We start from the raw sequence: 13,950 nt of genomic DNA on the forward strand, positions 1-13,950 counted from the left end.
TTCTGTATAGTGTACTTTTCCATAGCTTCGCTTCTTCTGATCTCGTTGGAGACAAGTAGAATGACTGATAATAATTAGCGAATCCATATCAAACTGTAAATATTTGTGACATGAGCTCAGCGTTGCATTTTGGTGTTGGGCCAAGTAGCCATTAATTGAGAAACTTATTATACTCAGGTCAAGGCTCATAAAGCCTCTTGATTTCTTGTAATTGCTATCACTAAGTATGCGACTTTACAGACATGATTATTGTTTTAAAACAATAGGTTAATTGAACATTCAACGAAGTATAATTTGTATTATTGTTTTGCGTTTCAGGGATATACCCTGTTAAATTCAATTTATTTGTTTGTTTTTTTAATTTCAGGCACAAAAATAAGATACGAAAGATTTTTTTTCCAAATAGTTCCTCAATCACACCTTAACGAAAAACGTCGAGTGTTGGCTTAGATCTTTTGGAAATTTCTCTCTTTGAACCGTTAATCTTTTCCACAAGTTTTCACTTACGTACTCTTTAAATTCTGTGATGGTTTCTGTATTATTTTCGAAGACTATTACAAATACCAATTTTCTCACAATATTAAGTTGAAATCTATAGTTTCCATCAGCTTCTTTTCTGATGTATTTGGTTTCCAATGATGAGAGACTATGGTCGTCTTTCTTTAAATAAAACTCTGTTACCTCATCTTTAGGGAATAAAATAGTTGCAAGACACTGGATCATTCTTTCATCTATATTTTCGACATTCAAAGTTCCACCACAAAGGGCCATCACAGCCAGTGAGAAGAACATTTTCCTTTCTTGTAATTTGTCAGAATCACGTAGACGATGTATTTCACTTTTGATTCTCGTTATTGGACATGAAAGAAATGTGTTTGCTAGGTTCAGATCAAATTGTTTTCGAGCTTTACAAATCCATGCAATACAAGATGGATATCCGATTAGATCACACTTTGCAGTATCCACTATAGTTGATTTGACTCTATTTCTCATGTACAACTCTCCACTTAAGGCATTTTCTTCGTCTTTAATACAATTTTTTTTCAAATGGTGATTTAAAATGTCTTCTCTTTCCGCCTTGCTTAAGGTATCTAAATCAACTATTGAATTTAAAAAATCATCTTCATTTAAACTTTCAGAGTGTTTATTCAATACGTATGATGGTACCGTGACAATGACATAAAGATCTTTCGAATTTCTGACTGTTGAAATGAGATCATTTACTATAGATATTGTTGTATTGACTTCTGCTTTTGGCTGCAATTCATAAAAAATATCGTCTAAAATCAGCATCATTTTTTTGCTTTTAAAGCTTAAGTGTTTAATTTCATCAGTATCATTGACCCATTTTGTTTGAAGTCTGTTCTTTCCTTCAATACTCTCTGCTATATTTTTGGCTACATATGTTTTTCCAGATCCTGAGATTCCTTTTAACACAACAAAACGATTGGTATCAAGACAATTAAGTGCTGCAGGGATTGTGTCAACTGGAGTACCCATCAGAGGGAGGATGGCGCCACTTTCTTCATCATCTTGCTTATTTGTTGATTCTGAAAGTCAGATTTCCTATCACAATTGTTTTAAAGAATCATATGTATATTTTCAATTCAAATCCCAAATTCATTTTGATGTCATATATTAAAAGATTACCAGCATAATATCCAAAGTTTTATGCTTGTCAGAAAAAGAAATGCTAGGATACATAATTATTAAAAGGCTAACAACTCAACTTTATTCGAAAGCGTAGCTTTTATATTTCAGATCTATGTTTTCAATCATTTTATAAGATGCTGATGATCTTTGTCACGCTATATACCTTTTCAGCCTTCTGACAAAGCAATAATTTTAACTATGTGTATAAAACCTTGTAGAAATTAATCAATAATTTAAACGAACATTTTTCACCCTGTCAAGTGTCAATCTCATAACTAATACAACTTGGACGTTTAAATTTACGTTGTACTTTTACTAAAAGTCAAATTATACCATAATAATACCATAGTAATTTTTAAGTTGGGTGTTATGTTGGCGTATTGACATGAAAGCATATCGAGCGGACGCAGCATTGTCAGTAGTAACGATGACTCCTTTTCTGGCTTTACGCACAACGGAATTTCACACGGCTAAAAGCTTACTGCAGAACTTAAAGTTAAAAATATTTTATTTTAAAAATATTGGACCAGTGAGGAGTATTCTTCGTGTAAACACATTCTTCATAGGACCTCGGTATAAGTGGTATCCAGTTGACATGTCTCCTCGTCCCACAGTGGGACGTAAGGATCAACTCCTTGTATGTCATATTTAACTGTTGTGGGTCTAAATAATCTTTACTGAATTCACAGGTACTTGTGGACAGGAACCCCCCCCCCCACCACCACCACCACCACCACCACAACGAATATACCCCACAGGTGAAAAAATATTTTTATGTATTTTTTTCATAAATTATTCTTCTAGTGCACATTTACAATGTATTCCATAAAATAAATCCAAAAGATAACGCAGAATTAACGTTTTACTAAAAAAATCATACCCGCGGTATTTTATAATACAGCGGGTATGATTATTTAGTAAAACGTTATTTTTTCTGTCCACAAGTACCTGTGGCTACACACTCAAATAATTAAGAAGTGAAGAGAAGAAATAGGTGAAATATCAGAATGAAATTCTTATAGTTTACAAATTAAAGGTTGGTTGCTAATAATACGTATAATTCTTTTTCGTTTGTTCGTTTGTAACAGCTGAAAATATGTTTTAACACGTGTAATGTACTTACGTTTATTTCTTTTGATTAAGAACACAATGCCTGCTACAAGAACAAGAATCAATGGAATGGCAACACCAATAGCTATATAAAGTCCAAGGTGCGAGGCTTCGCCAACATCAGTACCAGGACTACTGGACTTTTCTGTTTCATTCTTCTTTCCACTACAAACACAAGGACACATATTCTATCATCATTTGTTCCCTTTATCGAGAAGACAAACAGCATATGTTATATATACTCCTTATTCCTTAATCTCAAACCAGTTTCTTTATTTCAAACATGTTCTCCATCACTTGGCTCACAAAGAGATTTTGTATGTTGTCATTAAATAATTTATCTTACATGTATAGTGTTTTATATATTTATTGCCTTACAGGCGTGGATATTTGCTTGATTAAGGTAGATATTGTATATGCTAAAATTTCGTGTACAATAAGTATTATAAGAATAGTACAAAACAGGTAGACCAAATTTTTTCTCATTTTAATTTGTTTTTAAACGTTCATATCAAATTCTTTTTTTGCATAAAATGAAAAAAAAATTCATCCACACATTTTTTGCTACAAAGTTTAAAATATGACTTTTTTTCCTATAAGAAAACAATGAATTCAGAATGTGCATGATTTGAAAAATATCATTTGATATATAACAAATGTGTGAGATGCTTTTTTGAAAGTAACATCTTTATTACTAAAATGCATGAAAATGTCTTGATACCAGTGTATTTGACAACACTGTGATATAAAAATTAAAGATACATAGCTCAGGAATTGTATATATTCTACACTTTAGGACCTCTTTAAAGAAAATGAATGATTCAAATTTGTCAATAAATCAAAAGAATGATTGAAATGATTGAAATGGAACAAGTTTAACTTGGGCAAATATGAGTGAAAATGACTAAAGTATATCAAATAGTTTAGAGCTATAAAAAATGCAAAAAAAAATTAAGTCAGTCTATGACGTCATAATTTTTTACCTTTGACTACATGCAGACCGGATTTTCAACAATATGTTGGAATTCCCATTGGTACGAACTGTGCCCTATTATTAGCGACCTCTTTTTATTTTATTATTCTTATAAAAGCAGGATTTATTCAAACTTCTATATGAAAAGATTTCGATCTTTTGATATATCAATGACGTCATATAAATCGAACTACGACCTTTTTTTAAAAGAGGCACACTGCTTACAAATATGTTTAGTATACAAGGGTTTCTTAAATATCGTTTTAAGCCAGAATTCTCTTTCAAACAGCTTAAGGTGTAATATCCCTCTTATATGTTCGGACAATTTCTTAAAAGAGGCACACTGCTTACAAATATGATTAGTATAAAAGGGTTTCTTAAATATCGTTTTAAGCCAGAATTCTCTTTCATACAGCTTAAGGTGTAATATCCCTCTGATAAGAGAAATAACTTTCCAAGGAAATTATTCCAAGAAATCCAATGAATTGTCTTACCAGAGTTTAATAATGAGGACCATTATATAGTCAACTCATTCAAATCCGAGTTAAGTTACAAATATTGATTTCTACTTTTTATTGCTTATATTTTTATTAATTACTTGTAATAGTTTACCTAGAACATTTATACTCAGTTCCCTTAAACTGTTAAAATTGAGCTATTTCTATCTCTTAGCATAAAATTCTTTTAATTGTTACAGAAATTTCAGTTGCAGGCTAATCAGACTTTTTTACAATCAATTAATTAAATTTTTTTCACTAAAATGATAACTCCTGTAAATGGAAAGAAAACTCTCATAGTTGGATGCATTTTTATTTTACAAGCACAAAAACAATGTGATTTAAAAAGCAACGCTTCGTTATGTTTTCTAATGGGAATTAGATAGGTGTGATTATAGTAAATATTATTTTCATATGTACCTCATATTCTTAATTTTAGGGTGAGATAAAAAAAAAAATTATTGATATTTCTATTCACCATATCAAATTTTCTTCGTATTATGATTAGACATAATATTCATTTCTGAAAAAGTAAGCAACGCTTCCTACTTCAAACTATTTTCCAATTGAATCTAATTCTATTGTTGTTGATGAAAACCAATTTTGGAAATTAAAAAAAGAAAAAGAAAATGGTGAAATTTGGAGCACAGAGATATTTCGCCTTAATAGGCCTCTTTCATAATGTATTCACTATGGATTTCCCTATATACCCGATCACGAGAAAGGGACTAGTCAACAGGGAATGTTCACTCATCCACAGCACCGAATCCCAACTCTCATGTTTTCAGACGTCCTATTTTCTTCTGCTCATAATTTGTACTTTTTATTGGATTTTTGAGCTTGATAACTGTTTGTTATCTTCATATTTCACTCCAAGTATAGTTTTGTCGTTCATTGTACATAAAAAAAGTTGACTCTTTATACAGATAGAGTTCCAAATATCAGAACTCTTCTGTGAAATAATCAATTCTTTTCAATAACAACAGATAATTCGCATGTAGATATATTTTCATATGAAACACATTCTAAATGTAGTTTCCGCATGTCTTATATATGTGCTTAAAACTCAATTGGTCTATAAAATATTTTATCTGAAGACAAAAACAAGTAATCAAGTTGAAATATCTATCGGAACATTACAAAGGAGAAGAGCAAACACGGACCTAGAAAAAATCATTAGAGGCGGGATCAGATGCCACGGAGGATTAAGCATCCCCTGTCTACTGGTCACAAGCGCTGTTGCTCATTGACATGATTGAGCAAACGGAAAATCTGTAGACAATTTAGTGTGAAAATAATGGCCTAACAATTTATATGAAAAACGTTAGTCAACATTCGACTTAACGATAAATTGTATTTGCTAATAAAGTCATAGTATCGACCATAAAATTTGCGAATGAGTCCTTAAAAACCGATGTCCCGTGTCACGGTAGCTTGACACGATAAGGAACCCTCACTGCTAAATGGCCCTAAGTGCCGAGTATAGGTCTAAATTTGAAGCCCTTCACCGGTATATGGTGAGGTCTCTATATGAGTAAAAAAAAATTCGAATTGGACGTAAAACAACAAACAATCAATCAATCAACAAAAAAATTAAAGAAATGACTATAATTTTGGTATAAAAGAGTTTGTTTTCGTTTATCATAAGTATTATAACATTATGTCAAAAAATAGTTCTCATTTCTTTTCCTTTAAAATTAGTGAAGCCAAAGCTTCCTGAAAATGACTGCAATTGTACAATCCAAGTGCTCCTAGCAGGAAATTCTCATAATGAAGTAATAAAATGTAATGTTGAAGATGCAATATATCAGCCTCTACATTTGTGTACATCTCACTAGCTTGACTGACAGTCCCTGGACCGGAAAACCAAGCATTACTACGCTGCACCAGGGTAAAGGCATTCGACTTAAGCATCTGAGAAAATTCGTTCTTTTTCAAAATGACTGGTAGAATCTTTCTTTCGCGAAAATCAAGAGACCATGAAATCAATGCATCGTAGAATTTGCGCTGCAGCCGTTGCGCATGCGCGTGGTGGACGTACTCGCTGTAATTTAATAGGGGAAATAGATTTATTAAGAGATATCTATTACTTTTTTTGAAAGTTAAGATAAAAATCAATGTTTCAATGAAATCCCCGTTGTTTTTAAATCAAATGATCTCTTACTGTTACAATCTGTGTTAATTGCGATTATAATAGATGAAATTATTCAAATATTTGTATATAACTGTATATGACGTTTCTTTCAGGCCTCAGTGTAATATCCTCGGTATTAAAATGTCTGATATCCTAGGTATTTAGATGTAAAAATATCCTATGTACTTAAATGCAAACCATCAGTAATTCCTAATATATCGTTACAAATTAAACACAGTGACATATATTTGAAATTTGAAAATGATGCAAACCTTATAATTTACAAGGAAAAATACATTGGATTTCATTAAATAACATTCGATTGAAACAAAAATATGTTATCGTAAATTATCTAATTTTGAAAGCTAGTTTTCATATTGCAAACTTTGATAAATGAAAAATCGAAGATATATAATGAGTCAAAGTCATGTGTTTCTTTTAAGATAATTGTATCATAAAGCAAAAGATACATGTATATGAGAAATATGAATAATGCGAAGTTTTGACAACTCAACTGGACTGTCAAGCAAGAAAATACTGCAAAATGTAACTGTCGGAAAAACAAAGGTTGTATTATTCGCGTGGTTGTTATCGTCAAAGTCAACAATTTCAAAGTCGCACAGCTTTTTTTTTTAATTTTTAGCGTAAAACTGCTAAACAAGATTGAATTTGAGCAAGCAAAAGTGAGGAATAAGTTCAGACCAATTTTTTTTAAGATTGCATAAAAAATCCTCGGTCATCCGACTTCTATATTAATGGAACTAACACCACGGTAATTTCTTCAACTATTTTGCGCACGCGTACACAAAAGTGGAAAAATAATTTTTTTTTTTTTCGTGTTGAGGCAGACAAAAATTGTTTTATTTTTTCTTCATAAAAGTAGATTTTTTTATGTTCAGAATCCTGCCAATTTCTGAAACCTAATACTTACAAGAATTGAACAAAATTTGAATTGGTCATGCAAAAAAATTATATCTGTCAATTTTCCCTTTTGTGCGTCATGGTGTCACTTTAATGATGATGAAAGAATATCAGTTTATCCTGTCAATGAGAACCAATATGTATTGACAGTGTTTATTCACGAAAGTAGTCATTTATCTGAACCAATGTTTTCCACAAACAAGATAATACAAAAACTGAACCACATGTATTTATGTTGTTAATGCATGAGTGCACTTGAAATGCAGTTTTGCTTTTATCTTTTGAATATTTTGGCTCTAAGTTATATTAACGGGTCTTGAGCTTTTTGTTTAAACTCATTTATGGACCAGCAAGGTTTGAAACCTTGCGTTCTTGCTCTCAGAAAGTCAACTTTATATAAATAAATATTTTGAAAGAAAATAAAGGTTACCTTGAAGGATAATGCCACTGGCATGCCTTTTCTAAAATAAAGAATTAAAACAAAATTATGAGTCATTCTATTTATCAAATAACATATGACATTAAACGGTAAAAAAAAAAAAGTAAACGCCTCTGTAAATGTTAAATGTGTTATTTAATACGCTTATGCAAATATTCAAATATTGGGATGTCGCTTTTATTTTAAAGAACTCTGTCTTTATTATACAAATGCGTAATTTCATACTCGAGTGAAGGAGTACCCCTCAATTCAAATTTACTCAAATTAAACATTATCTAGCTAATAAGTGCTCATTGAACTTGTCTAGATATCTAGCTTTGTATTTTTTCTTGTCTGTCTTATGATGTTGATTATGAAATCATTAAGTTTATATTTCATCAGAAATCATGAAAAATAAGCTGATTAATGTGAATCTTGGCAGCGTTACCTCAGAAATATAGTGATGTATAACCAAATTTAAATTGTTCACTATGTTTAAAAATGGTCTTCCAGTACGTTTCACCTATTTACTGAAGTTACACGTGGTGGACTTAAATGTTAAAGTTTGATACAGTTGCCAGTTTTTAATGGCGATGATAACCAAGCAGTGATGCAGGAAAGGAGAACATAAATGGCTGGACCCGAATAGAACCTGAAATGTACAGTCGTGCAAGTGTTCTCACTATTCAGCTATCCAGGCCGATGACAGTCCAAAAAGTCCAAACCACAATATTCTTCCCCTCCTAAATTGCCTATAGCCTCATAAAAACCAAATACACCAGGAAATGCGAACATTTATGGCTGGACCGGATTTATAACCATGAACCTATGCTTGTTTGCTAAAGCTCAAATCACCGACCCACCCAGACCTAGGGTGCCCCGGTCCATAAAGCTCCCATAATTATCCAATTTAAATCAGGGATTATATTTTTTATAGCATCACATAACGCGTAACCTCTATTCTTTTTTTTTATTATTTCTACCTCAGAGGGCAAGTATTACAGGTATATTAACGAGGATGTACATACTGGAATGGGAATGGAATTTTAAAAAAAAAATAGTGTTTAATTATAGACTCTTTGAAATTATGAAACCAAGATATATCAAGTTAGATATAGATATAGAGATAAGGCTGTAGTTATTGTAAGTTAAAAAAGTATTAACACAGTAATGTGTCTGGTATGAATAAGATTGACATGCAATTCACTGTAAACATAATAAAGGAAAATATTATTTCCATCAACAACTATGCATAAGACTTCCCTTGAATTTATCCCTAACTTCTGATGATTCAACAACTTAGCTCTGTTAGAGTGGGGAACTAAATTTTAACAAAATCTTCATTCACACTTTCAGTTGAGCATTACAACATCAATCACGGTTACGTCATATATATGTACGTTAATCATGTAATTTTGATGCACCAGATGTGCATGTCAACAAATAAATATTAAAAAAACTTTGAAGAGCTGAAAAAAAGGGTGCCAAAGACTGGAGCCAAATACATCAAAGGATCAGGGCTATGCATGAGGGAGATAATCGTTAATTTAAAAAAAAAAATTCTGAATTTTACCACAGCAATTAAATATTTATTCATATTTCCTAGCTAGTACCGGAGTTCTTAGCTACTGGGCTGTAGAAACCCTTGAGGACTATCAGTCCGCCACCCAGGGGTCAAAATGTAAATCATTTACAGTGCCAATTTTGATGCACCAGATGCGCATTTCGACAAATTATGTCTCTTCAGTGATGCTCATGCCTAAACATAGGAAATTCGAAATATTTCAAAAGCTAAAAAGGGGGTGCCAAAGACTGGAGCCAAATACATCGAAGGATCAGAGGAATATGCTTTGACTTGACTTCTTATCGTTTTAAAGATTACTAAAGATTCAAAGTAATATAGCACAAAACCCAAATATTTGTACCATATGAAGTAGCTGATCTATACCTGAGTCAAAATAAACGCATCGAAGCATAGCTTTCGGAGTGTGATTTTTAGAGTGAAATAATGATGGCAAGCTATGAGTGCATTAACATTATAGACCAGACTTTCTTATCAGTTCATACAAAATCTAGGCTTTTTGATATCACAGACAACTTCTTCTTAATAAAAATGGAACTCGGAATTTTTCGTATCTTGTAATTGGTCAAAATTATTTTGTAAAAATCACTCTGATTCTACATATAAGTTCTCTGTAGTTGATATCAAAAGGATGCTGCTGTTCCTCATTGACAACAGTTACGCAGTGTTCGGAGACAATTTTAAGATCTTCCAACAATGATATTTTCAACAAACTGTTGGAATTCCGATGGGCACTAATTGTACTACTTTATTAGCAGACATATTTTTATATTCCTATGAAACAGAATTTACTTATTCTAAGTACTTCTACATGTTAAGAAAACACTTGCCGTGGCCTTCAACTCGACATTTAGATATATCGACGACGTTTTATCTATAAATAATAGTTACTTCCATTCATATGTAGACTTGATATATCCCAAATAAAAGACACCACAGAGTCTTCCACATCTGTTTCATATTTGGATACTGACTATAGACAATACGGGCCATCTTACAACTAAAATTTATGACAAACGGGTTGACCTCAGCTTCTCCATTGTCAACTTCCTTAAAATCGAGGCAGACTAATGACATGTATTTCAACAACTTCGTTTTAAGTCAGCACTGCGTTAATTCTATAGTCGTTATAATGGCCTTGTTAATAAACATAACCTATCATTGGGTCGTATTTTGGCTGACGTGTTTCATACCAATTGTTAGACGTTTGTCTTTACATTAAATTTGACTGTGGAATTGTTTGTCTACCTGTTCAATACATAAGGCTCGCAGTAGGTGTGTACGTTCAACAGGGGATACTTACTCCTCCAGGCACCTGATCCCACCTCTGAAATTTCCGTCGGTCCGTGTTTTATGTCCTATTCACACATTTGTATTGTATATATTTTTTTTTAGATCAATCACTGTTCGTTATCTTCGTTTTTCTTTTCATTCTTATAATACCATGGTCACTATTGATGTAAAGTTCACAGAGTAAAAAAATAAAAGAAAAGAAAAACACCGCTACAAATGCAAATCTACATGATTTCCCATTGAGTATTTTTGTGTATGATTATATTATAGAGATCTTCTTGAAAAATCTTGAGATTGACTTATTGCAGAGAAGAATTTTCTAAATAGAATTGGTAAAGAGAAATATTCGAACAATTGAGTTTTTAATGGTTTCGCCTCAAAGTCAAATTTCAGTACAATCTGTAAAACTGTACTACTTTACTACTGTAAAACAAGTGAGTCGACAAAACATACAGGTGGAGACACTATCCTTCCAAAGATTTAACAGCATCAAAGATTTTCAGCTCATTGTCACTGAGACAGTGTAGGTCAATGGAGTTTCTTTGTTGGTATTAAAGGGCGTATTAAATTCAGATACTATTTAAATTACGATAAAATTACGCATTTACAATTCAGCGGCATCGACATTAATTTGTTATGCTGGACAAACTAAAAGAAAATCTATTGTTATTATTCATTTTAAAGTATCAATTTCTCTTAGGTCTTATCAAAAATATGTTACTTCAGGCAAAACAATCATTTTTTTGTTCTCTTTAATTGACGTCGGCCATTTCTATTTTTAACCTCTTGTCATCTTTTTTTACGATTTGCAAATACATAGTTATGTTTCAACACGAAAGATTATAAAGTTTAAGTGGATATTTCGCATAAGCTCGTTTAAAGATACCACCTTATTTTAAAAGCCAGTTTTAATATGTATTATTTGCAATTTCTACTAAACATCTTGTAAGTAACTTGTTTCTATGCACAGTCATGTCTATATCGATTCCCATAAAACCAAACATAATTTCTCTGAATAGTTTTTTTTTTCTACAGTAATACTCACTAATGTAAATTTCATTCGATCTGTAGCTCTTTAGTGGACAGTCGTCTCCATTACATCTAATAGAATCTAACTTCTTTGCTCCAGAATTGAAAACTGGACATCTACCTACAGTATATAATATTCGTACAATTTTTTTTAAAATTTATTCATTTGATCATTACCTTGATCACGTATGCAAGTGCCTAAAGTTTGAAACTACGCTTGAAAAATATGATATGATTTGTAAAATTTATATTCTTAGATTAAAACTAGTTATTATTTAAGTATGTCATGCAAAAAATGATTACTTCCGGCATGGTTAAATAGACCAAACTCATGCACTCAATATGAATTTAAAATGTTACGTTGTACTCCTTACCTTGAAGAGAATCAATAGTATAGGTACGACATGAGGAGCACTTAATACATGTACCAATTTGGTAGAATTTGTTGACTTATAGTGCATTTTTTTCTTTTCGATTTAAGGTGGGAGAGCCTATGCATATTAAATGTACCTTACCACTTTCGATCCATATTGGGTCGATGCAAATCCATCCATTTCGTTCAAACTCATCTTTCAAACAATGAAATCTTTCCAAAGGAATGCAAGAAGATCTTGCCGATTTTTCCCAATCTGCATATGGACACTGACCTAAGCTTGTATTCAACATATCATAGAGCGAAAAATTATCTGTGATGGCGAATTTAAACATCCACTGTTGAATTGATTTTTGTTCAACGTTGGTATTTAAAACACTCCCATCTAATTATTTTACGTTCTTCTGGTATGTTGTGATTTGTTGATAAGGAAAAGAAACTACACACTGCTGGTGCGCTTTAAAAGACACCAGAGCATACCTGTATTAAACAAGAGAGGGGTACAAAAGTATCTAATAGTTTTGCCAGTATATAGTATACCATTGAAAGCCATTGTTAATTGTTATCTAACGATTGCACCTCCTTGAAAGTATACTATATATGAACATTTTATTGCTTGTTTTGGAATCTGCCCCCCCCCCCCCCGCGACCTGATTTACATTTCTTCTCACATGTCTGCGAGGAAAATATAACTGATTTCTGCGAACTCATTTCCCAGTCTTGTAAAATATCTTTACGTACATACTGAGATTAGAGGTCCACATGTTCTCAAATTTTAACTATAGGTTAAACTTGTAATCAGGATGCTTTCATTAATGTAAAGAATCCTAGGGCGAGTCCTTGAACTCGAGTTATGGCCGAGGAAAGAATTTCATATTCTTCTAAAATCCTGACCTCTATCTTGTAAATGACTTTCTTAGGGTCAGGGCATGCTCTTGAGTAAGGTTCAACTTTTTTTCTCAAGAATAAGGTTTCTATGTTTCTCCATATCAAAGTTTGTACCTACAGCAATATCTTAATACTTTTATACGTTGTGTCCTTGTGTTAAAACGCAAAAAGATGGCGTTTATTTGCAATCTTCAATGCGTTTAAACGCAAATCACTTTGCATCTAATTGCTAAAGATTGCGATTTAACGCAATCTTTTGCATTTAATTGTAATTATTTTGCGCTTTAACGCAAATAATTTATTGCGTTTAAGTCAACAACGCAATCTTTAGCGTTTAAACACAATGATTATTGCTTTAAAACGCGATCTTTTGTGTTTCAACGCAATCTTTACTGCGTTTAAACCCAATACAAAATATCTTTTTTATGCCCCTGTATCGAAGATTCGGGGGTATATAGTTTTTGCCCTGTCCGTCCGTTTGTCTAGCTGTCTGTCTGTTTGTCCGCAAAAACTTTAATATTGCCCATAACTTTTGATTGACTTGAGCTAGGGCTTTCATATTTCACAGGTATATTCCTCGAGACAAGACCTTATTTTTTGTACCAACATATTTGATTTGCATTTGAGAAAGTTTAACCTTTGCTATAAGTTGCCGTACGGGGGCGTCAGTGTTTCACAAACACATCTTGTCTTTGAACTGGCTTCACGGGTTCTTTACTTTTGCAGATAAAAACTGTAAGATACTGTTTATTAAATATGTATATTAATTCTAAAGATGTTTAACATTAATATAAAATACAGTTAAACTTCAGTATCTCGACATAGGATCTGTCGACAACCAGGGATATACTTGAGATATTTCTGAGTATGACAACACCGGCGATCTGATGCAAATCGGTTTTGAACATGTTAAACTTTAAACGAGGGATCCGAGAATTTCCACGTATTTCTTGCAGATCGCTAGTCCGAAATATCAATCATTTTTCAGGCTTTTCCACAATTTTTATATCTTCCGTGCCAGGAAAACTTGATATTTTACATGCGTATTTCATGTGACAAGAATTCCTTCGGGTACCAAC

The 13,950-nt window shown here is 32.3% G+C and overlaps 1 protein-coding gene across 1 annotated transcript; it reads right to left on the minus strand.

Moving 5' to 3' along the window:
- Positions 1-373: 373 nt before the first annotated feature.
- On the minus strand, positions 374-12,276 carry LOC133184871 (uncharacterized). The gene is made up of 5 exons (XM_061319946.1): positions 12,126-12,276; positions 11,627-11,731; positions 7,719-7,749; positions 2,777-2,928; positions 374-1,550 (listed from the first exon to the last, which is right to left on the minus strand). Exons 1-5 carry the CDS (start codon positions 12,274-12,276, stop codon positions 415-417), a joined length of 1,575 nt encoding a protein of 524 aa, XP_061175930.1. The 3' UTR covers positions 374-414.
- Between the last annotated feature and the right edge of the window lie 1,674 nt (positions 12,277-13,950).

This window comes from Saccostrea echinata, unplaced genomic scaffold (genome assembly GCF_033153115.1).
Source record: "Saccostrea echinata isolate AGI-Se365-2 ecotype Australia unplaced genomic scaffold, CSIRO_AGI_Sech_v1 ptg000011l, whole genome shotgun sequence".
Lineage (NCBI taxonomy): Eukaryota > Metazoa > Mollusca > Bivalvia > Ostreida > Ostreidae > Saccostrea > Saccostrea echinata.